This window comes from Heterodontus francisci, chromosome 5 (genome assembly GCF_036365525.1).
Source record: "Heterodontus francisci isolate sHetFra1 chromosome 5, sHetFra1.hap1, whole genome shotgun sequence".
Classification (NCBI taxonomy): domain Eukaryota; kingdom Metazoa; phylum Chordata; class Chondrichthyes; order Heterodontiformes; family Heterodontidae; genus Heterodontus; species Heterodontus francisci.
Genome location: NC_090375.1, coordinates 57,435,135 through 57,459,280, shown reverse-complemented (window position 1 = coordinate 57,459,280; position 24,146 = coordinate 57,435,135). Strand labels below are relative to the sequence as shown.

Below are 24,146 nucleotides of genomic sequence, written 5' to 3'. Positions count from 1 at the left end.
AAGGGTTTGAAGGTTAAAGGTTCTAAACTTTCCGGGGGAGGAAGGTCGGGATAGTGAGATTGTTTTTTTCAGGGGGACAGGGCAATTAATTAATTGACTAGTCATGGTGGGGTGGTGAGAGAGGGGATTGAAACATTGAGCAAATTTTTCCTTTTAATCTTTCAGGTCCTGTTACTTTAAACTTTCAGATTTAAATGATGGGCTGGAAGCTCTTTAAAATTGGCGCCAGCACCCGCGCAGTGGCACCGGATGCCGTTGCTGGGGACGGAACGCGCGACCCTTCTACATCATTGGAGGTCTGCCCTGGACATGTAAATGAGCCGCCGAGCTAAATAAAGCGGCGGCTTCGTGGGGAAAACCTGTGCATGCGCCCCTCCATCTTTGAAGCTTGCCGCCGAGATCGGCAGCGAGCTGGAAAAACTCCGGCCTATGTGTGTGCATAGCTGTGTGTGTATATTTGTATATGAGTGTATGTGTGTATAGATATTATGGAGTGGGTGTCCTTGTGTATGGGTGTATATTTGTGTCGGTGTGGGTGTGTATCTTTAGGCTTGTGGATGTGTGTGTGGGTACATATTTGTGTATGGGATGGCTGTGTGTTTGCATAGCTGTGTGTGTATCTTTGTATATGTGTGTTAGGGAGTGGGTATGGTTGTGTATGGCTGCATGTTTGTATAGTTGGTGCGGATATGGATATCATGGAGTTGGTGTGTATGGGTGTATCTAGATGTGGATGTGTGGGTGTGCATAAGCAAGCATATGGGTGTGTGTGCGTGTGTAATGCATGGTGCGTATCAGTGTCTATGTAAGTGAATCTGGAACTAGGGGGAACAGTTTCAGAATAAGGGATCTCCCATTTAAGATAGAAATGAGAAAGAATTTCTTCTCTCGGAGGATTGTTAATCTTTGGAACTCTCTACCCCAGAGAGCAGTGGAGGCTGGGTCATTGAATATATTCAAGGCTGAGTTAGATAGATTTTTAATCTACAAGGGAGTCAAGGGTTGTGGAGGGCAGGCAAAAAAGTAGAGTTGAGTTCACAATCAAACCAGCCATGATCTATTAAATGGTGGAGCAGGCTTGAGGGGCTGAATGACCTACTCCTACTCCAATTTCTTATGTTCTGATGTGTGTATGGGGTTACACATGGGTTTGTTTGTTTGTGGCTGTCTGGCTGAATGAGCATGTGTGTCTGTATGCATGTGTGTGCATACATGTGCATTTGGACATGTGTGTGCCATGTATAGATTACGTGCGCATGTGCGCGTGTGTACGTGCCCGTATATGTGTGGGCTGGATTTTAAGAGCTGGAGCGGTGGCGGGCGAAAAGAATGTAGCCCGCATGCCGCAGAACCACAATGGTATCCATATCCCTGACTCTATTACTCGCAGCTTTGGGGACTGTTCCCTTTTTTTTCCCTTTTCTGTAATTTGCATTACTTAGATTGATATTCCTTTTAGTTTAACATTAGTTCCTTCACCTGCAGATCACTTAACGCAGATCAACCTATTTAATTCTTTACAAATAACATTTTAAAATTTTTATTTATCCATAAAAGTCACCGAAATTATGAGTACGTTCTTTTGCTGTTTCCTTTAAACGTTTAAAATACCAACTCACTTGAATGTAATTTTAAATTCTAGTTTCTTGTTCCCAGACTCCCAATTGTTACAATGTTGTGACAAATGTCCTTAAATTCTTGAAGATGTTGGAATCCCATTGCACTTGCAGCTGCCTGTAACCTGAAAAAAACTAAGGATCCATTCTGCTTGTGGCCGAATGGGTTATTGTGGTTCGCTTAAGCTGCTAGCAGAAAGGGTTAATTGTCTGCTGCTTTGAAAGAGGGCAGGACAAAAGTCCTCAGATGGACTAGTTAACAGAACTAAGTATTGCCATGTTTGAACTGGGGGCTGGATTTTACGGTGGGTCGGGGGGAGCTGTTACTGACTGAAAAGTCGGTGGCGATCCCACCTCCACCGGGCCTGGAGTTCCAGACTGGTTTTACGGTCCCCAGGCCCTTAATTGGTCTTGGGCAGGACTTCCCCTCATTGAGGCAGGAAGTCCTGCCTAATAGAACTGCTGACCAAACAGCGGGCCGACAGCTCATAGTACTAGCAGCGCCACTGGGAGTAGTGGCCACTTCTGGGACTACAACCCAGCAGAAGAATGAAGATGACGGGGTGCACTGGAAAGCAGGTAGGTTTTTGGGGCCTCTCTGGGGGCAATCAGTCAGGCCCTGGTGAGGCAAGGGGGGTTGGTTAGATGGGCACGGGGTGTGTTGTGCGTTGGGGGCGGATGGGGCTTCAAGGACGGCCCTCTGTGCCCAATCAGGAGGTTCCCCCCCCCAAGGCGGTCAGAAGGCCACCTACTTTTATCAGGTAGCATTTGTGAGGCCTGGGATGCCTGCCTGCCAACCGTAAAATCACCATGGCGGCAGGAGGAGGCCCTTAAGTGGCTGGTAACTGGCCTGGGGCAGGCGGGCCATTTATCTCCGCCACCCCATGTAAGTTGGCAGGAGAGGTGGAAGCGGGTTGGGAAGGGCCCTGCACGACTTCCAGTGACTGAGCAAGTCACACTTGCCGGCAACAGCAACAATGTCCTTGTGAGCTGTGGCTTTACACCCCTTTCTGACCCTGGCCCCTCAACATATAAGGTAATGTTTTGAATTGTGTCTTCTCATTGGGTTTCAGTGCCTTATCAATCCTACCCTGGCTATGCAAGACCACCTGCATGTGGTCATATCCTGCCCTCAGCAGGGGGAGTTCTTAGGTGCAAACCACCCATGGATGTGATATCTGCATCTAGATAAGGCAAGAATGAAACCATTCACACATATTTCAAATGGCCATTGAAAGGTTGTAGACAGGCTGTTTGATGATTGAACAGCCCAGGCTACTACATCAGTGGCATGTCCTGACTAGTCTGTCTGTGTGTATGTGGGGGTCCTTATTCAGTTACGCTGTGCAATATGAACCCCAACGATGACGTTGTCAGTCAGGATTCTCCTCCCTCTGTCCCGATGTCCTTCGCCTCCATGTTTTTACCACCCGGTGAGCTCCATGCACTGGTCCACACCACAACAGGTTACATTTTACTTAGAAACAGAAATGCAGGAGATATTAACAAATACCTCATAGCATAATAAAAATCAAGAGATATCCAACTGCCTTACAGCTGAAATGATCTTTCAACTCTGCCCCCTCCATCCCCCTGCCGCAGAGCCTGACATCAGGGGCCCAGTAAAATCCAGCCCATGTCTGTGTGATTGGTGAGCGGTGAAGTTGTTTTGAATGAGTATCCAATCTCACCACTGGTGACACTGTTGGTCAGGTCCAATGTGGTAGTGAGACACACAGAAAAGAAAGCTGACAGTTTAATCTCTGGTCTGTACTGAGTTAGATAAACTCAACTGGGATTAGCAGTAGGGGGATAACAATTGGCTCCAGAGTCTTGAATTGAGAAAAAAAAACACATCTCCATGTGAATCCTGCTGAAATGTGTGGCCATCTGGTGTACATTAATGATTTAGACGTGAAAATAGGAGGTATGATAAGTAAGTTCGCAGATGACACGAAAATTGGTGGTGTCATAAATAGTGAGGAGGAAAGCCTTAGATTACAGGACAATACAGATGGGCTGGTAAGATGGGCAGAGCAGTGGCAAATGGAATTTAATCCTGAGACGTGTGAGGTGATGCATTTTGGGAGGACTAACAAGGCAAGGCAATATACAATGGGTGGCAGGACCCTAGGAAGTACTGAGGGTCAGAGGAATCTTGGTGTACTTGTCCATAGATCACTGAAAGCAGCAGCACAGGTAGATAAGGTGGTTAGGAAGGCATATGGGATACTTGCCTTTATTAGCCGAGGCATAGAATATAAGAGCAGGGAGGTTATGATGGAGCTGTATAAAATGCTAGTTAGGCCACAGCTGGAGTACTGTGTACAGTTCTGGTCACCACACTATAGGAAGGATGTGATTGCACTGGAGAGGGTGCAGAGCATATTCACCAGGATGTTGCCTGGGGTGGAACATTTCAGCTATGAAGAGAGACTGAAAAGGCTAGGGTTGTTTTCCTTAGAGCAGAGAAGGCTGAGGGGGGATCGGATTGAGGTATGCAAAATAATGAGGGGCATTGATAGATTAGATAGGAAGAGACGTTTTCCCTTAGCACAGGGGTCAATATCCAGGGGGCATAGATTTAAGGTAAGGGAAAGGAGGTTTAGAAGGGATTTGAGGAAAAAAATTTTCACCCAGAGGGTGGTTGGAATGTGGAACGCACTGCCTGAAGGGGTCGTAGAGGCAGGAACTCTCACAAAATTTTAGAAGTATTTAGATGAGCACTTGAAAGGTCATATCATACGAGGCTATGGGCCAAGTGCTGGAAAATGGGATTAGAATAGTTAGGTGCTTGATGGCCGGCATAGACACGATGGGCCAAAGGGCCTGTTTCTATGCTGTATAATTCTGTGATTCTCTGGAATGAATAAAGACGTCGGAACGAGCAGGGAAAGTTTAAGGTGAAAAAGGAAGGTACGTTCAGAGAAGCATTGACCATAGTAGGACTAATAAATGAGACAGAAACAAGTTGTGAAGAAGAGGGTCGTTAGCGGCTATAGCTGAAGGTAGAATGGTCTAGCAGAAAGTGAGCTTCTCCCTGTTTCCCATTCAGGAGTGTGACAGAAATGCGAAATGATCTCAGTTTTAAATGCTGAAGGTAGATTCTCGATCATGATACACAAGAGGCTGGTTCACACTCCTGTAGACCAGTAGGGCCATTAAGTTGATGGAACATATTCCAAACAGGGCTTCACCAATGATCACTGTTGGGTTAGAATAATCCACTTCAATTTAGAGTCATAGAGTAATAGAGTCGTACAGTATAGAATCAGGCCCTTTGGCCCACCGCGTCCATGCCAAACATAATGCCTATCTATACTATGCCTGCATTAATTCCATATCCCTCTATGCCTTGCTCATTCAAGTACCTGTCCAAATGCCTCCTAAATGTCGCTACTATTCCTGCCTCCACCACCTCCTCAGGCAGCTCATTCCAGATATCCACTATTCTTTGTGTGAAAAATTTACCCCTTTGATCCCCTTTAAACCTCTTCCCTCTCACCTTAAATCTATGCCCCCTAGTTTTAGTCACCCCTACCATGGGAAACAGACTCTGGCTATCTACCCTATCTATGCCTCTCATAATTTTATACACCACTATCATGTCCCCTCTCAGCCTCCTTCGCTCCAGGGAAAACAGACCCAGCCTATCCAATCTCTCTCTATAACTCAAGCCCTCCAAACCAGGCAACATGCTTGTGAATCTTTTCTGCACCCTCTCTAGCTTAATCACATCTTTCTTGTAGTGCGGCGACCAGAACTGCACACAGTACTCCAAATGCGGCCTAACCAACATTATGTATAACTGTAACATGATGTCCCAACTCTTGTACTCAATACCTCGGCTGATGAAGGCAAGCATGCCATACGTCTTCTTCACCACCCTGTCTATCTGTGTTGCCACTTTCAGGGAACTATGTACTTGCACCCCAAGGTCTCTGTGCTCAACAACACTCCCAGGGCCCTGCCATTCACTGTATATGTCCTGCCCTGGTTTAACTTCCCAAAATGCATCACTTCACACTTGTCTACGTTAAATTCCATTTGCCACTCCCTTGTCCACTTTCCCAGTTGATCTATATCCTGTTGTAACCTTAGACAACCTTCTTCACTTTCAACAAACCACCAATTTTGGTGTCATCTGCAAACTTACTAATTATGCCCCTTACATTCACATCCAAGTCATTAATATATATGACAGAGGGCCCAGCACCAATCCCTGCGGCACACCACTGGTCACCAGCCTCCAATCTGCAAAACAACCCTCCACTACCACCCTCTGCCTCCTATCACCAAGCCAATTTTGTATCTAATTTGCTAGCTCACCCTGGATCCCATGTGTTCGAAGCTTCTGGACCAGCCTACTATGCGGGGCCTTGTCAAAGGCCTTGCTAAAGTCCATGTCGATAACGTCCATTGCCCTGCCTTCATCAATCCTCTTGGTCACCTCCTCGAAAAACTCAATCACATTCGTGAGACATGATTTCCCACACACAAAGCCATGCTGACTATCCCTAATCAGAACATGCCTTTCCAGATGCATATTAATCCTGTCTCTCAGAATCCCTTCCAATATCTTTCGCACAACTGATGTAAGGCTCACCGGCCTGTAGTTCCCTGGCTTATTCCTGCTGTCCTTCTTAAATAAAGGCATAACATTAACTATCCTCCAGTCTTCCGGTACCTCACCCGTGGCTAACGATGATACAAAAATCTCTGCCAGGGCCCCAGCAATCTCCTCCCTTGCTTCCCATAGCATCCTAGGATATACCTGGTCAGGCCCTGGGGATTTATCCACCTTAATGTGTTTCAAAACTTCCAACACCTCCTTTGCAATGTTGGAATGTTCCAGGATATCGCTGTTCCCTCCCTTGAACTCATTAGCTCTCATGACCTTCTCCACGGTAAATACGGACGAGAAATATTCATTTAAGACCTCTCCCATTTCCTGTGGCTCCACACATAGATTGCCACACTGATCCTTAAGGGGGCCTACTCTCTCCCTAGCTACCCTTTTACTTTTAATATACTTATAGAATCTTTTAGGAGTCTCCTTTATCTTATCTGCCAGGGAAATCTCATGGCCCCTTTTCGCCCTCCTGATTTCCTTCTTAAGTGCAGTTCTACATCCCGTATACTCCTCGAGGGGCTCGCTCGATCCTAGCTGCCTATACTTGACATATGCCTCCTTCTTTGTCCTGACCAGACCCTCAATTTACAATTGAATACTCTGACTGTGGAGGTTAAGTTCTTCTGTCTCTGTTCACTCTGGTTTTGTGAGGACCCATTTCAGTCATTCAATATTTTGGAATGCTATAGAAGCTGCCAGTTGAATCTAGAGAATGTTCTGAATGCTTCCGAGTAAGAAAGCTAGAATAAGCACAAGTCATCTAACTCTATGTGATTTTAGGACTTGAGTCTAGATTCTAGGCTGACATTTCAGTTCTTGCTTCCTGTAACCTCCCCCTGCACCGCACCCCCCCCCCCAAGAAAGCTCGTCAACTGTTGGTCATTAGACAACTAATAAGTGAAGGTTTGAGCTAGGTTAATGGTGATGTCTTGACCTGCCTATTAAATATGGGGGGAAATTAAATAAGCAAAGAGGCTGCTGCACTTAAACACACATGGAGCAGCATTAAAACATTGCTTCCCACGATATGTCTGAACAGTTATAAGAATAAACCGTTAAGTCAAACTGTTGTGGTTTCAGTTCCTACCACATATATGGCACACATGACTTACTACACCTTTACTCACTTAGAAACTTTATTAGGCTATTAATAGTTCTGAAACCATGTATGTATCTTTAGAGTTGGACTGACGTTTGCCATTGCCAGCTAGGCATAGTTGCTAGAACTCTGTCATCTGAGTCAGAAAACTCTGGGATTCAGCACAACACTGGAAATTCACTGGAAATTGAGCAGACAATTGGACTGAGATTCCAGAGTGGTCCTGAATAAGAGAGTAAGCAATCGAATCCCTTTGTCAACAGTGGCTCAATTCATTAAATCTGGATCATTTGTGGCTGGCACCAGAAAATTGACCATGAAAGCTACCGGATTGCCACAAAAATACAATTGGTTTACAAATGTCCTCAAGGGAATGGACCTTGCTAGTCTGACATACATGTGACTCCAGTCCCACACAATGTGGCTGATGCTTAATGGCCTCTGAACTGGTCTAATATGGGTGATAAATAGCTGGATGTTCACATTTCAAAAGCAAAATTGAAAAAAATAATACTGCAGCTGGTTCATAGGGTGAAAGTTTTGGTGTCAAGTTCCTGACTTTCCTCAAAGTTTGCAGGGAAGGGATAATGGTTTGTGTGAAATTATATTCCATAAATGTTAGGCTTCTTCTGTGTAATTCATGGGGTCTGCCCAATTTAAAAGTTTCAAAACTCTACTAAATAAAATACGCTCTATAAAAAATTAATCACATCTACTTATTAAACCTGCATAATGGACCAGAAATATTTATATCAATCTTTTGCCCTTTTCAGTTGATTCTGGGTGGCTCTGATGACCTGTTGCAGTCCCTGTACCTGCAGAGAGATGCTGCAGAATATGCATTCACTAGAGATGGAGCTACAGTCCAAGTAAGTACATGTAGGGTGAATTCTTTTTGATTTAAATTAATTTTCCAACAAGTGGTGCTAACAAAAATAGATCTAATGTCATGTTATAGCTAGCACCTTATTTTATTCGTTCAGGCCATGTGAGTGTCGCTGGCAAGGCCAACATTTATTGCCCATCCCTAATTGCCCTTGAGAGGTGGTGGTGAGCTGCCTTCTTGAACCACTGCAGTCCTTGGGTGTAGGTAGGTACACCCACAGTGCTGTTAGGAAAGGAGTTCCAGATTTTTACCCAGTGACAATGAAGGAACAGTGATAAAGTTCCAAGTAAGGATGGTGTGAGGCTTGGAGGGGAACTTGAAGGTGGTGGTGTTCCCCTGCATCTGCTGTCCTTGTCCTTCTAGGTAGTAGAGGTCATGGTTTTGGAAGGTGCTGTTGAAGGAGGCTGGGTGAGTTGCTGCAGTGCATCTTGTAGATGGTACACACTGCTGCCATCGTGCACCGGTAGTGGAGGGATTGAATGTTGAAGGTGATGGATGGGTTGCCAATCAAGCAGACTACTTTCTCCTGGATGGTATCGAGCTTCTTGAACGTTGTTGGAGCTGCACGTATCCAGGCAAGTGGAGAGTATCCCATTACACTCCTGACTTGTGCCTTGTAGATGGTGAATAAGCTTTGGGGAGTCAGGAGGTGAATTACTCGCCACAGAATTCCCAGTCTCTGAGCTGCTGTTGTAGCCACAGTATTAAATGGCTGGTCCAGTTCAGTTTCTGGTCAATGATAATTCCTACAATGTTGATGGTGGGGGATTCAGTGATGGTAATGCCATTGAACGTCAAGAGGAGATAGTTAGATTCTCTCTTGTTTGAGATGGCTATTGTCTGGCACTTGTGTGGTGCGAATGTGACTTGCCACTAATTAGCCCAAGTCTCAAAGTTGTCCAGGTCTTGCTGCATGCAGACAAGGACTGCTTTAGTATCTGATACACCAGTTAGATATTTGGCTCCAAGATGACATGCTTGGCCATTGGAACCAAGTTGACCATGGCCAACACACTAAGTGAAGTAGGTCCTCAGTATCCAGGAACACTGTTTATGCAGGAGCAAAATACTGCAGATGCTGGAAATTTGAGAAAAAAAAACAGAAAATGCTGGAAATACTCAGCAGGTCTGTCAGCATCTGTGGAGAGAGAAGCAGAGTAAATGTTTCAGGTTAATGACTCTTTGTCAGAAATCTAAAAAGTTATTGGCCTGAAATGTTAACTCTGTTTCTCTCTCCACAGATGCCACCAGACCTGCTGAGCATTTCCAGTATCTTATATTTTTAATTTCACTGTTTTTACAGTCTGTCTTATTGATGGAACCTGGAATATTGACCTGTCACTGGAGTCATACTTGGCCCTTTAAGTAAATAGTATTTGTTCCTACATGGAGAACACATCACACAGGGAGAGCATGTGTGCCTGCATCACTGCAGAGAGAGTATGTCACTATGGGGAGAGAGTATGAATTAAAACCTGGCATCCTGACCCGAACCCGACTAGACCCGACTACATGTGTTGGGTTCGGGTCGGGTCAGGTCGAAATTCCGAGTCCAGCATTCGGACTCGGGTCGGTTCGGGCTGGACACTGCTGCCTCTGGTAGGTTACGGGATCAGGCTTACCCATGATTCCCCACATTTATCTCACTGCGGTTAGTGCGATTCTGCAGTGTGCAAAATAGCTGCTGCCTTTGGCTTCATAACAAGGATAGTTTTATGAGGTACTGTTGCTGATATGGAGCCTCAATAGTTGTGAGGAAGGTTCAGCGAATTACAATATATCTTCAACCAATGCTGCCTCCTGTGGTCCTCTCTTTTTAATTATTGCTAAGGAAGCCTGAAGACCGAGGCCCATGATATTGAACCCTACAAAGGAGAGAAGATATTTATTTTCGTGACATCTAGCTTTGATTTTAAAGGGCTGTAAAGAGGAAGACTGAGAGAGGTAAAATTATCCACACTTTTGACTGCCTGGGAAAGAATGAGTTAGAAGAGGCAATAATGGGAGAGTTAGGGCACAAGAGGAACTTTGATGGGCTAAATAGTCTTCTTGACCTTGACTATTCTTACATGCTAGTAAAACCATAGAACAAAAGAAATATACAACACTGAAGGAGGCTCACCTCTGTGTATGTGCTGGACAATAGAATTGCATGGGCTTTGAGTGAACACTGTATTATCTTGGACTGTGGTATAGTAGAACCGCACAGGAAATCAGGGCTGTAGTAGGACCTCACAGGATAGTAATGCTGTCATGGGATCTCATGGATTACAGCCCATGATGAGGTTTTTCAATTGACTTTAGGATGTCCCCGCACTGCAGCGCTGAGAGGAGATGCTGGATTCCTTCCCCCAGCAACACTAGAGCTTCCACCATGACTTCCTTTGTAAAAGTATTGAGCAAATAAATTAGCTCTTTCCGCCTTTCTAGCAGTTCAGGTGCAGCCCTATCCTGGATGCCCAGACTGGGCTCCACATCTACCACTTGGCAGCCTGGTGTGCTAAAGATCCACCAGACCTTTGAGGGGCTAAGGATGTGGCAATAAGGAGTCCCAAACTGCCCACCTTGCTTCCTCCTGCAACAGTGGCTGTGTTTGAGGCAGGTGAAGGCTCCGCCCCCACAGTTCAAGATCGAGAACTCTGGAAGTTACAGCATGAATGCAACTGAAGGAACATAGGAAAAGGAGCAGGCCGTTCAGCCCCTCAAGCCTTTTCTACCATTGAATTAGATCATCACAGATCTGTACCTCGACTTCATTCACTTCGCTCTGAACCAAATCCCTTGATACCTTTACCTAACAAAAGCCTATCAACCTCAGTCTCGAAAATTTCAATGGATGAAGCATCCACAGCCTTTTGAAGGTGGGAATTTCACATTTCCACTACCCTTTATGTAGGCAATCCTCTTCAGGATTTAGACAGCTGAATCTCCTTTCTCCAGCTCAGCTGGTTAAGTTCCTGATAGCCTGTACCTTTCAACTTCTAGATAATCCATTGCCATATAACTCTGCGCTAACTCTATCAATTTCTTTTCTTCACATGCACTTGGATCAATTTCCAGTCTGTGATCAATGACAAGGAGAACTTCAAGGTCGTAATGAATGCAATGAAATTCATCGGGTTCAGTGACAAGGAAATTAACACCATCTACAAAATCTTGGCCACCATCTTACATTTGGTGAGGATAAACTTTGATTAATAATTGTTTATGTGAGAACATAGGAACAGGAGTTGGCCATTCAGTTTTGAGCCTCTTCCGCCATTCAATTGGCTGAGCAGTACCTCAACTCCATTTCCTAGCCGGCGCTTCATTTTTAATTATATTGCTATTAATCTGCTAAGTATATTTATTCGGCAAGGTTCAAAATTAATAGGTCTTTAAAATGATGAATAAATTTAACAATTCTGATATCTTTATAGAGTCATAGAGTCGTACAGCATAGAAACAGGCCCTTCGGCCCACCGAGTCTGTGCCGACCATCAACCACCCATTTATACTAATCCTACACTAATCCCATATTCCTACCAAACATCCCCACCTGTCCCTATATTTCCCTACCACCTACCTATACTAGTGACAATTTATAATGGCCAATTTACCTATCAACCTGCAAGTCTTTTTGGCTTGTGGGAGGAAACCGGAGCACCCGGAGAAAACCCACGCAGACACAGGGAGAACTTGCAAACTCCACACAGGCAGTACCCGGAATCGAACCCGGGTCCCTGGAGCTGTGAGGCTGCGGTGCTAACCACTGCGCCACTGTGCCGCCCTCTATGCCTTGCTCATTCAAGTACCTGTCCAGATGCCTCTTAAATGTTGCTACTGTTCCTGCCTCCACCACCTCCTCAGGCAGCTCATTCCAGATACCCACTATTCTTTGTGTGAAAAATTTACCCCTTTGATCCCCTTTAAACCTCCTCCCTCTCACCTTAAATCTATGCCCTCTAGTTTTAGTCACCCCTACCATGGGAAACAGACTCTGGCTATCTACCCTATCTATGCCTCTCATAATGTTATATACCTCGATCATGTCCCCTCTCAGCCTCCTTTGCTCCAGGGAAAACAGACCCAGCCTGTCCAATCTCTCTCTATAACTCAAGCCCTCCAAACCAGGCAACATCCTTGTGAATCTTTTCTGCACCCTCTCTAGCTTAATCACATCTTTCCTGTAGTGCGGCGACCAGAACTGCACACAATACTCCAAATGCGGCCTAACCAACGTGATGTACAACTGTAACATGACGTCCCAACTCTTGTACTCAATGCCTCGGCTGATGAAGGCAAGCACGCCATATGCCTTCTTCACCACCCTGTCTACCTGTGTTGCCACTTTCAGGGAACTATGTACTTGCACCCCAAGGTGCTCAACAACACTGCCGAGGGCCCTGCCATTCACTGTATATGTCCTGCCCTGGTTTAACTTCACAAAATGCATTATTTCACACTTGGCTGTGTTAAGTTCCATTTGCCACTCCCTTGCCCACTTTCCCAGTTGATCTATATCCTGTTGTAACCTTAGACAACCTTCTTCACTGTCCACTATACCACCAATTTTGGTGTCATCTGCAAACTTACGAATCATGCCCCTTACATTCACATCCAAGTCATTAATATATATGACAAACAACAGAGGGCCCAGCACCAATCCCTGCGGCACACCACTGGTCACCAGCCTCCAATCTGAAAAACAACCCTCTGCCTCCTATCACCAAGCCAATTTTGTATCTAATTTGCGAGCTCACTTTGGATCCCATGTGTTCGAACCTTCTGGACCAGCCTACCATGCGGGGCCTTGCTAAAGTCCATGTAGACAACGTTCATCGCCCTGCCCTTGTCAATACTCTTAGTCACCTCCTCGAAAAACTCAATCAAATTCGTGAGACATGATTTCCCATGCACAAAGCCATGCTAACTATCCCTAATCAGACCATGCCTTTCCAAATGCATATAAATCCTGTCTCTCAGAATCCCTTCCAATAACTTTCCCACCACTGATGTAAGGCTCAGCGGCCTGTAGTTCCCTGGCTTATCCCTGCTGCCCTTCTTAAATAAAGGCACAACATTAGCTATCCTCCAGTCTTCCGGTACCTCACCCGTGGCTAATGATGATACAAAAATCTCTGCCAGGGCCGCAGAAATCTCCTCCCTTGCTTCCCATAGCATCCTAGGATACACCTGGTCAGGCCCTGGGGATTTATCCACCTTAATGCTTCAAATCCTCCAACACCTCCTTTGCAATGTTGATATGCTCCTGAATATCAGTGTTCCCTCCCTTGGACTCATTAGCTTCCATGACCTTCTCCACGGTAAATACGGACGACAAATATTCATTTAAGACCTCTCCCATTTCCTGTGGCTCCACACATAGATTACCACACTGATCCTTAAGGGGACCTACTCTCTCCCTAGCTACCCTTTTACTCTTAATATATATAAAGAATCTTTTAGGATTCTCCTTTATCTTATCTGCCAGGGAAAGCTCATGGCCCCTTTTTGCCCTCCTAATTTCCTTCTTATGTGTAGTCCTACATCCCCTATACTCCTCGAGGGACTCGCTCGATCCCAGCTGCCTATACCTGACATATGCCTCCTTCTTTGTCCTGACCAGACCCTCAATATCCCTCGTCAACCAAGGTTCCCTAAACTTGCCAGCCTTGCCCTTCAATCTAACAGGAACATTCCGGCCCTGACATCTTCCTATCTCACTTTTAAAAGCCTCCTACTTGCCAGATGTCCCTTTAACTGGAAACAGCCTCTCCCATTCAACTTTTGAGAGTTCCTGTTTGATGCCATTGAAATTAGCCTTCCCCCAATTTAGGACTTCAAACTGAGGACCAGCCCTATCCTTTTCCATAACTATCTTGAAGCTAATCGAGTTATGGTCACTGGTCCCAAAGTACTCCCCCACTGACACATCAATCACGTGCCCATCCTCATTTCCTAAGAGGAGGTCGAGTGTAGCCCCTTCTCTAGTAGGGCGATCTACATACTGCTTCAGAAAACTATCCTGGACACACTTAACAAATTCTTCCCCATCTGATCCCTTAGCACTAAGGCAGTCCCAGTCACTATTAGGGAAGTTAAAATCACCTACGATTACAACCCTATAATTCCTACACCTGTCTGTGATTTCCCTACATATATGCTCCTCCACTTCCCTCTGACTATTGGGGGGCCTATAGTATAATCCCATCAAAGTGATCACCCCTTTCTTATTTCTAAGTTCTACCCATATGGCCTCGCTGGACATTCCCCCCGGGATATCCTCTCTAAGTACTGCCGTGATGTCCTCCCTAATCGATAGTGCAACTCCCCCTCCTCTCTTACCTCCACCTCTGTCACGCCAGAAAGATCGGTGCCCCGGAATATTGAGCTGCCAGTCCTGCCCATCCCTCAACCACGTTTCCGTAATAGCAATAATATCACAATCCCATGTACCGATCCACGCTCTGAGTTCATCTGCCTTACCTGTAAGGCTTCTTGCATTAAAGTAAATGCAGTTTAGCCTACCAGACCTTCCACGCTCCCTGTCCTGCCCCTGCCCGGCCTGCCTACTGGACTTGCTTGCTTTAACCTCTACATTTGCCTCAACTATCTCATCTGAGAGACTACTACTTTGGGTCCCACCCCCCTGCAAGACTAGTTTAAACCCTCCCGAGTAGTGCTAGCAAACCTCCACGCAAGGATATTGGCCCCCCTCCAGTTTAGATGCAACCCATCCTTCTTATATAGGTCACCTCTGCACCAGAAGAGATCCCAATGATCCAAGTAGCTGAAGCCCTCCCGCCCACACCAGCTCTTCAGCCACGCATTCATTTGCCTTATCCTCCTATTCCTACCCTCACTAGCACGTGGCACAGGGAGTAATCCTGAGATTGCAACCCTGGAGGTCCTGCTTTTTAACCTTCTGTCTAACTCCCTATATTCACTTTGCAGGACCTCATCTCTTTTCCTGCCTATGTCATTAGTACCAATATGGACCAAGACCTCTGGCTGCTCACCCTCTCCTTTCAGAATGTCCTGCAGCTGCTCCGAGACATCCTTGACCCTAGCACCAGGGAGGCAACAGACCAGTCTCGTTTGCGGCCACAGAAACACCTATCTGCACCCCTTACGAAAGAATCCCCCATCACTATAGCTCTTCCAACCCTTTTCCCCCCCTACTGTGCAGCAGAGCTCTCCGTGGTGACCCAAACTTGGCCTTTGCTGCTGTCCCTTGGGAAGTAACCCCCCCCCCAACAGTATCCAAAGCGGTATATCTGTTTGAGGGGGATGGCACCTATTACTCTGTCTGGTGGTCACCCATCTCTTTTCTGCCTGTGCAGCCATTACCTGCAGTGTGACCACCTCACTAAACGTGCTATCCATGACGTCCTCAGCATCGCGGATGCTCCACCGTGAATCCACCCGCAGCTCCAGATCCGTAATGTGGGTAGTCAATAGCTGCAGATGGATACACTTCCTACACACATGGTCGTCAGGGACACTGGAAGCGTCCCTGATTATCCACATAGCGCAGGAGGAGCATATCAAGGGGCTGAGCTCCCCTGCCATGACTTACCCTGAGGTTAATTAGTTACTCCCTGAATTAAAAAATACTAATTATACTCGGAGCCTTATTCTACCCACTTCAATCTAAAATTCTTTTTAAAAGAACACTTTAGTAGTACTCACCTTATCTCCAGAGGTTTTATTTTCAACAAAAAAAAAATTACCCTTATTTTTTAAGATATTCTAACAGCTACTACTCACCAACCAATCACCTTGCAGCTCTCCTGTGATGTCACTGTTGGCTTCCCCTGTCAAAACTCAGGAGTGCTGTCGCTGCACTTTTTAAACACCGTTTATCAAACAAAATTCTATCAATCTGAGTCTTGAAAGCTCCAATTTATTCCATAACCTTTTGTGCGAGTACGTTCCAGATTTTCACTGCTCTATGTGTGAATTTTTTTTTCCTGGTTTCACTCCTGAATCTAATTTTAAGATTGCGTTCACTTGTTCAGGATTCCCACCAGAGAAAATAGTTACTCTGCAACTATCCTGTTGAATTTCTTCATCATTTTAAAAATCCTAATAATTTTGAACCTTGTATAAACATATTTAACAGATTAATAACAATATCATAAATTAAGCCTTTGAATTTGTGTAGTAGTGTCCCAGACTCCCGGTCTGTGGGAGGGTGAGGGTTTTTGGTGGTTTCCCATCAAGTTACAATGAAAACGGAGGAAAAATAAAAAAACATGGGCAACCCAATCTCAGCCCACCTCTAACCCACCCATTTTCTGTTTTAGTGGATGCAGGTCTGGGGCCGGGTGACCAACCTGCTGCCAGGGGGTGCAGATGTACTTCACCTCCCACACACCAAGCAACCCCCACGATGGAATCCCCCCCAATCATCTGACCTCCCTACTCCCCAATGTTCGATTACCCTACTCTCTCCTGTGATGTCGGATTTACCTGTGATCTGCTCCCCAGTTGTTTTCCTGCCCAACAAATGGTCAGTTTGTCAATCTGGTTGGCTGTCAGGTAGGAAGCCTGTTGAAAACATTTAAAAGGGGATCTGCAAATTTAGCAGGAATCCTACTTCTGGGTTTCCTGAACTAAATCCTCACCACAGCTATCTTCCCACCTTGGTATTATGATCGAAGTTCAATGATCAGTCGTATCAGTGTTGAATAACTTATCGATGCTCATGGGTTAATAAATGAAAGTCAGCACAGATTTGTTAAAGGAAAATCATATTTGACTAAATTGATTCAGTACTTTGATGAAGTAATGAAGAGATTTGATGAGGGCAGTACAGTTAATGTTCTGTACATGGAATTCCAGAAGGCATTTGATAAAATACTACACATCAAAATTGATGCTGATGGGATTAAAGGGGAAGCGGCTGCATGGATAAAAAATTGGCTCAGAGACAGAAAGCAGAGAGTAGTGCTAAACAGTTCTTTTTCAAACTGGAGGGAAGCACGCATAGATGTCCTCTAGGGGTCAGTGTTGGGACCATTGCTCTTTATGATATTATGGGTATGCAGGGCAAAATTTCAAATTTTGCAGATGGCACAAAAGTCAGAAATGTAGTGAACAGTGAAAATCATATTACCAGACTTCAGGAGGACATAGACAGACCAATGAAATGGACAGAGACATGGCAGATGAAATTAACACAGAAAAGTGTGAAGTAATTTGTTTTGGTAGGAAGAATGAGGAGAGGCAATATAAACTAAATTTTCAAGGGGTTGCAGGAACAGAGAAACCTGAGGGTGTACGTTCACAAATCTTTGAAGGTGACAGTACAAGTTGAGAATGCTGTTGAAAAAGTATATGGAATTTTGTCTTTATTAATAGAGGAGTAAAGTACAATTATAAAATATTGGTTAGACCTCTGCTGGAATATTGTATCCAAGCCTGGAAGGATGTCAAGGCCTTAGAGATAATGCCAAAGAGATTTATTAGAATGTTACCAGGGATGAAAGACTTCATTTACATGGAAAGAGTGGAGAAACTGTAGTTGTTCTCCTTACAGCAGAGAAGATTAGGAGGAAATTTGATAGAGGTGTTCAAAATCTTGAAAGATTTTTGGTAGAGTAAATAAGGAGAATCTGTTTCCAGTAGCAGAGGGGTTTGGTAACCAGAAGACAAAGATTGAAGGTAATTGGCAAAAGAACCAGAGGCGACACGAGGAAAAAAATTTACACAGCGAGTTGTTACGATGGGGAATGCACTGCCTGAGAGGGTGGTGGAAACAGATTCAATAAAAGTTTCAAAAGGGAATTGGATAAATATTTGAAAAAATTTGCAGGGCTACAGGGAAAGATCAAGGAAGTGGAACTAATTAGATAGCTGGCACAGGCATGATGGGCCAAATGGCTGTATTATTCTAAGATTGCCCAAGCTCCTGCATGTTGCAAACATTATTATATTACACTTATGGGCTTGATATTTGCACAACTTGCTAACAGTTAGTGGTATGATAGTGTATAGTGATGCTACTGGCCTAGTAATCCAGAGGTCTGGACTAAAAATTCAGAGAACATGAAATCAGGTCATGGACCATTCAAGGTCTGGAAATAAAAAGCTGGCATCAGTAAAAAGTGGCCATGAAGCTGTTGGATTGTGGTAAAAGCCCAACTGGTTTAGTTATGTCCTTTAGGGAAGGAAAGCTACATCTTTACCTAATCTGCCCTGTTTGTGATTCCGGTGCCCATCAACGTGGTTGACTCTTAACTATCCTCTGAAGTGGATAGCAAGACACTCAGGTGCATCAAATTGCTGAAGTTCAAGAAGAAGGTCCTCCACCATCCTATCAGAGCAACGCTTGACAGGCAGTAAATCTGGCCTTAACAGCGATGTAAACATCCTGAGAATGAATTACAAAAAAAAGCCGGGGGAGCGACAGTTGTGAGAGAAATGGTGTCTTAGTCTTCCTACACGCCATTTCCTTTCCTTGTGCATCCTTTCTGTGACTAGAAACATAGAAAATAGGAGCAGGAGTAGGCCATTTGGCCCTTCGAGCCTGCTCCGCCATTCATTATGATCATGGCTGATCATCCAACTCAGTAACATGTTCCCGTTTTCTCCCCATATCCTTTGATCCCTGTCACCCCAAGAGCTATATCTAACTCCTTCTTGAAAACATACAATGTTTTGGCCTCAACTGCTTTCTGTGGTAGCAAATTCCACAGGCTCATCACTCCCTGGGTTAAGTAATTTCTCCTCATCTCAGTCCTGAAAAGTTTACCCCGTATCCTTAGACTATGACCCCTGGTTCTGGACTCCCCCACCATTGGGAACATCCTTCCTGCATCTACCCTGTTAAGTCCTGTTAGAATTTTATAGGTTTCTATGAGATCCTCCCTCACTCTTCTGAACTCCAGCAAATATAATCCTAAAGGACTCAACCTCTCCTCATATGTCAGTCCCGCCATCCCAGGAATCAGGAACCTTCGCTGCACTCCCTCTATAGCAAGATCATCCTTCCTCAGATAAGGAGACCTAAACTGCACACAATATTCAAGGTGTGCCCTCACCAAGGTATAATTGCAGCAAGACATCCCTACCCCTGTTCTCGAATGAAGGCCAACATACCATTTGCCTTTTTTACCGCCTGTTGGACCTGCATGTTTACCTTCAGCGACTGGTGTACGAGAACACCCAGGTCTCGCTGCATATTCCCCTTTCTCAGTTTATAGCCATTCAGATAATAATCTGCCTTCCTGTTTTTGCTACCAAAGTGGATAACCTCAGATTTATCCACATTATACTGCATCTGCCATGCATTTGCCCACTTACTTAACTTGTCCAAATCACCCTGAAGCCTCCCTGCATCTTCCTCACAACTCACCCTCCCACCCAGTTTTGTGTCATCTGCAAATTTGGAGATATTACATTTAGTTCCCTCATCTAAATCATTAATATATATTGTGAATAGCTGGGGTCCTAGCACCGATCCCTGCTTTACCCCACTAGTCACTGCTTGCCATTACGAAAAAGACCCGTTTATTTGTTTCCTGTCTGTCAACCAATTTTCTATCCAACGCAAGACATTACCCCCAAATCCATGCTTTAATTTTACACGCTTATCTCTTATGTGGGATTTTGTCGAAAGCCTTCTGAAAGTCCAAATAAACCAATGGCTCCCCCTCATTAACTCTACTAGTTACATCCTTGAAGAGTTCTAGTAGACTTGTCAAGCATGATTTCCCTTTCGTAAATCCACACTGAATCTGTCCGATTCTACCACTGTTCTCCAAGTGCTCTGCTATAAAATCTTTTATAATTGACTCTAGAATTTTCCCCACTACTGACATCAGGCTGACTGGTCTATAATTCCCTGCTTTATCTCTACCTCCCTTTTTAAATAGTGGGGTTACATTAGCTACCCTCCAATCTGTAGGAACTGTTCCAGAGTCTATAGAAACTCGGAAGATGAAACCAATGCATCCATTATTTCTAGGGCCACTTCCTTAAGTACTCTGGGATGTAGATTATCAGGCCCTGGGGATTTATCAGGCTTCAATCCCATCAATTTCCCCAACACCATTTCACTACTAATACTGATTTCCTTCAGTTCCTCCTTCTCACTAAACCCTGTGTTCCCCAACATTTCTGGTATGATATTTGTGTCCTCCTTTGTGAAGACAGAACCAAAGTATGCATTTAGTTGGTTAGCCATTTCTTCGTTCCCCATAATAAATTCCCCTGTTTCTGACTGTAAGGGACCTACATTTATCTTCACCAATCTTTTTCTCTTCACATACCTATAGAAAATTTTACAGTCAGTTTTTATGCTCTCTGCAAACCTACTCTCATACTCTATTTTCCCCTTCTTAATTAATCCCTTGGTCCTCCTTTGGTCAATTCTAAACTGCTCCCAATCCTCAGGTCTGTTGTTTTTTCTGGCGAATTTGTATGCCTTTTCCTTGGATCTAATGCTATCTCTAATTTCCCTTGTAAGCCATGGTTTGGCTACCTTTCCCATTTTACTTTTGCGTCAGACAGGAATAAACAATTGTTGCAGTTCATCCATGTGCAGTTTAAATGTTTGCCATTGCCTATCCACCATCATCTCTTTAAGTAACATTTCCCAAACCATCATAGCCAACTTGCAACTCATACCTTCGTAGTTTCCTTGATTAAGATTCAGGACCCTAGTCTCAGAATCAACTACGTCACTCTCCATCTTGATGAAGATTTCTATCATATTATGGTCGCTCATCCCCAAGGGGTCTCGCACAACTAGGTTGTCAATTATATACAAGAAATACTCAGCAGGTCTGGCAGCATCTGTGGAGAGAGAAGCAGAGTTAACGTTTCAGGTCCAATTGTCAATTATTCCTCTCTCATTACACAATACCCAGTCTAGGATGGCCTGTTCTCTAGTTGGTTCCTCAAAGTATTGGTCCAGAAAACCATCCCGTATACACTCCATTAATTCCTCCTCTACGGTATTGTGACTAATTTGATTTGCCCAATCTATATGCAGATTAAATTCACCCATAGTTACAGATGTTCCTTTATTGCATGTGTCTCCAATTTCCTGTTTAATGCCATTCCCAACATCACCACTACAGTTTGGGGGTCTATATACAACCCCCACTAATGTTTTTTGCCCCTTAGTGTTTCTCAGCTCTACCCATACAGATTCCACATCGTCAGAGCTAAGGGCGGCACAGTGGCGCAGTGGTTAGCACTGCAGCCTCACAGCTCCAGCGACCCGGGTTCAATTCTGGGTCCTGCCTGTGTGGAGTTTGCAAGTTCTCCCTGTGTCTGTGTGGGTTTCCTCCGGGTGCTCTGGTTTCCTCCCACAAGCCAAAAGACTTGCAGGTTGGTAGGTAAATTGGCCATTATAAATTGCCTCTAGTATAGGTAGGTGGTAGGGAAATATGGGGACAGGTGGGGGTGTGGTAGGAATATGGGATTAGTGTAGGATTAGTATAAATGGGTGGTTGATGGTCAGCACAGACTCGGTGGGTCGAAGGGCCTGTTTCAGTGCTGTATCTCTAAACTAAATCTTGCCTCACTATTGCGTTAATTTCCTCTTTAACCAGGAATGCAACTCCACCACCTTTTGCTTTTTGTCTGTTCTTCCTAAATACTGAATACCCGTGGATGTTCATTTCCCATCCCTGGTCACCCTGCAGCCACGTCTCCGTAATCCCGACTATATCATACCCATTTACATCTATTTGCACGATTAATTCATCCACTTTATTGCGAATGCTCCGTGCGTTAAGGCACAAAGCCTTAAGGTTTGTCTTTTTAACATTACTTGTCCCCTTCCCACTATTTTTCACTGTGGCCCTGTTTGATTCTGGCCCTTGATTTCTCTGCCTATCACTTTTCTTATTCCCCTTACTGTCTTTTGTTCTTGTCTTTGATTCCCCCCTCTTCTGACTCCTTGCAAAGGTTCCCATCCCCCTACCATTTTAGTTTAAACCCTCCCCAACCACTCTAGCAAATACTCCCCCTAGGGCATCAGTCCCGGTCCTGCCTAGGTGTAACCCATCCAGTTTGTATTGGTCCCACCTCTTAAATTACATTAAGCACACGCTCAGTGCTGGGATTGCTTCCTAGTTGTCAAACTGGTGGAATACTCTCTTCCTCATCGGTAGATTTTTTTTTTCAGACTGGCTGATCAATAATTATGATGTGCTCACTGTATTGAGTTATATTTTATTCTATGGTCAGTGTATAATATAGAGATTCATCTGTTGGTTATACTGCATCCATTACTTACAATTATATGGTGTATCCCAGTCCTATTGTTCTACTGTTTATGATACAAATGACATGGCCCATGCCAGCTAGGTGCTGTTTAAGGGGATAAGCAACCTATCCCATGATTCTTTGATGTGTATGCATTGTTCATGGGCATGGCTAACGTATCCCAGAATTCCTGAATGTATACTTAGAGTTCATAGCTAAAAATGGCATCGCCTGTGGCTCTTTGCTATTTACATGTTATGTGAGGGTATGAACAACAAATCCCATTATTCCTCAGTCTACTCATGTTGTTTTTGGATGTGCCTAGTGCATCCCATGATTTCTCAATGTTTATTCACTGTTCATGTATATGTGACATACCCCATAGTTTCTTTGTATGCACCTAAAGATCATATACACATGGTATAGCCCATGCTTCCTTTGTATGTACCCAATGTTCATGTAAATGTGGCGTATCCCATGACTTCCCTGTGTGTGACCACAGTTAAATGTAAGACAGGTATATCCCATGATTCCTGTCTGTGTACACTGTCATGCTAGGCCCCCACCTGCCAAGAATGAGACACATTAATTTTGTCATGAACATGGATTTTAAACTGTTACTGGAGTGAACAAAGGACTTGTTAAACAGATCAGCTGTGGCTTGAAAATACATTTGCATATTAACAGAATGTTTTTGGAAGGACAAAGCAACCATTCCCTGACACATTCAATCCACAATGGACTTTTGATCACCAGACATTGAAGGTGGGGGAGCTCGCATTCCAGGTTGACTGATAAGATGGCCGAATGCTCAAATGGACATGGTCAAACCAGGTCACATGACTAACCTGCTGGGCAACTTGAGTTTTTTGAATTTGTATAAACAGTTTGAGCAGAAAGCTGTTTGCTCCTGGACTAAGATGATCTCTCTCCTGTCTGCTCCTATCTCTTTCTCACAAGCCTCTGAATCCACTGAAGACACATGAACCCCAAGAGAGAAAAGTCTCCTACAGTGAACAAGGTTTCAGAAGAATACTGGGCCCCAATGAAAAGCAAGGTCTACCTACAATCAAGGACTCTACAGTGAGCTCGAAGAACCATAACAACAACTCTTCAGATGTTGCTTCAAACCTTTCCACTTTATTTTTCATTTGCTCTTTTCTGTCTCTATTTACATGTGTGTAGGAATAAATTTCAACTTTTCTTCTTTAAACCTAAGAAAGTCTGTTTGTGCTGGTTTCTTTGCCTTATAATTGGAAAGCGGTAAACAAGGATTCACCAAGGGGGAGCTAAAAACACGGTGTGTTTAAAATTAAACCCTGTTACAGTAAGACCAGGTGAAGGCTGAGAGGGACCCCTAGACACCTTTCCCACCTGGTTGTAACAACACATTGTCAATGTACAAAAATAATAGATCCCATAGTTCCCCAGTATGTTCTCGCTGGCTGGCTTTGTTGATTCCTGATTGTGTTTTCTTTCACAGGGGACCCTTACGTTTATCACAGAGCGTGACACTGCCTCCATCAGCGATGGCTACCTGGTCTCACAGATTGCAGAGATCACCATGACGGAGCCAGACACTGTGAGGAAGACTCTTCTCCATCGCACAGTAGCTACAGGAGGAGGTGAAGTGATCGAAAAGGGTCACACAGTACAGGAAGCTGCATACGGCAGAGATGCCTTTGCTAAGGTAAAGGAATGCCC

The 24,146-nt window shown here is 44.5% G+C and overlaps 1 protein-coding gene across 4 annotated transcripts in view; it reads left to right on the top strand.

Annotated features, from left to right (window-relative positions):
• The window catches only part of LOC137369855 (unconventional myosin-Id-like), a 172,103-nt gene that overhangs the window by 34,601 nt on the left and 113,356 nt on the right, over positions 1 to 24,146 (top strand). For all 4 annotated transcript variants that reach the window (XR_010975028.1, XR_010975029.1, XM_068031483.1 and 1 more), the window contains 3 exons: positions 8,122 to 8,217; positions 11,295 to 11,411; positions 23,926 to 24,132. Coding sequence is in view for 2 of the 4 variants with exons in the window: in XM_068031483.1 (XP_067887584.1) it covers positions 8,122 to 8,217; positions 11,295 to 11,411; positions 23,926 to 24,132 (420 nt within the window). In the remaining 2 variants the exon portion in view is untranslated. The remainder of the gene's footprint in view (positions 1 to 8,121; positions 8,218 to 11,294; positions 11,412 to 23,925; positions 24,133 to 24,146) is intronic.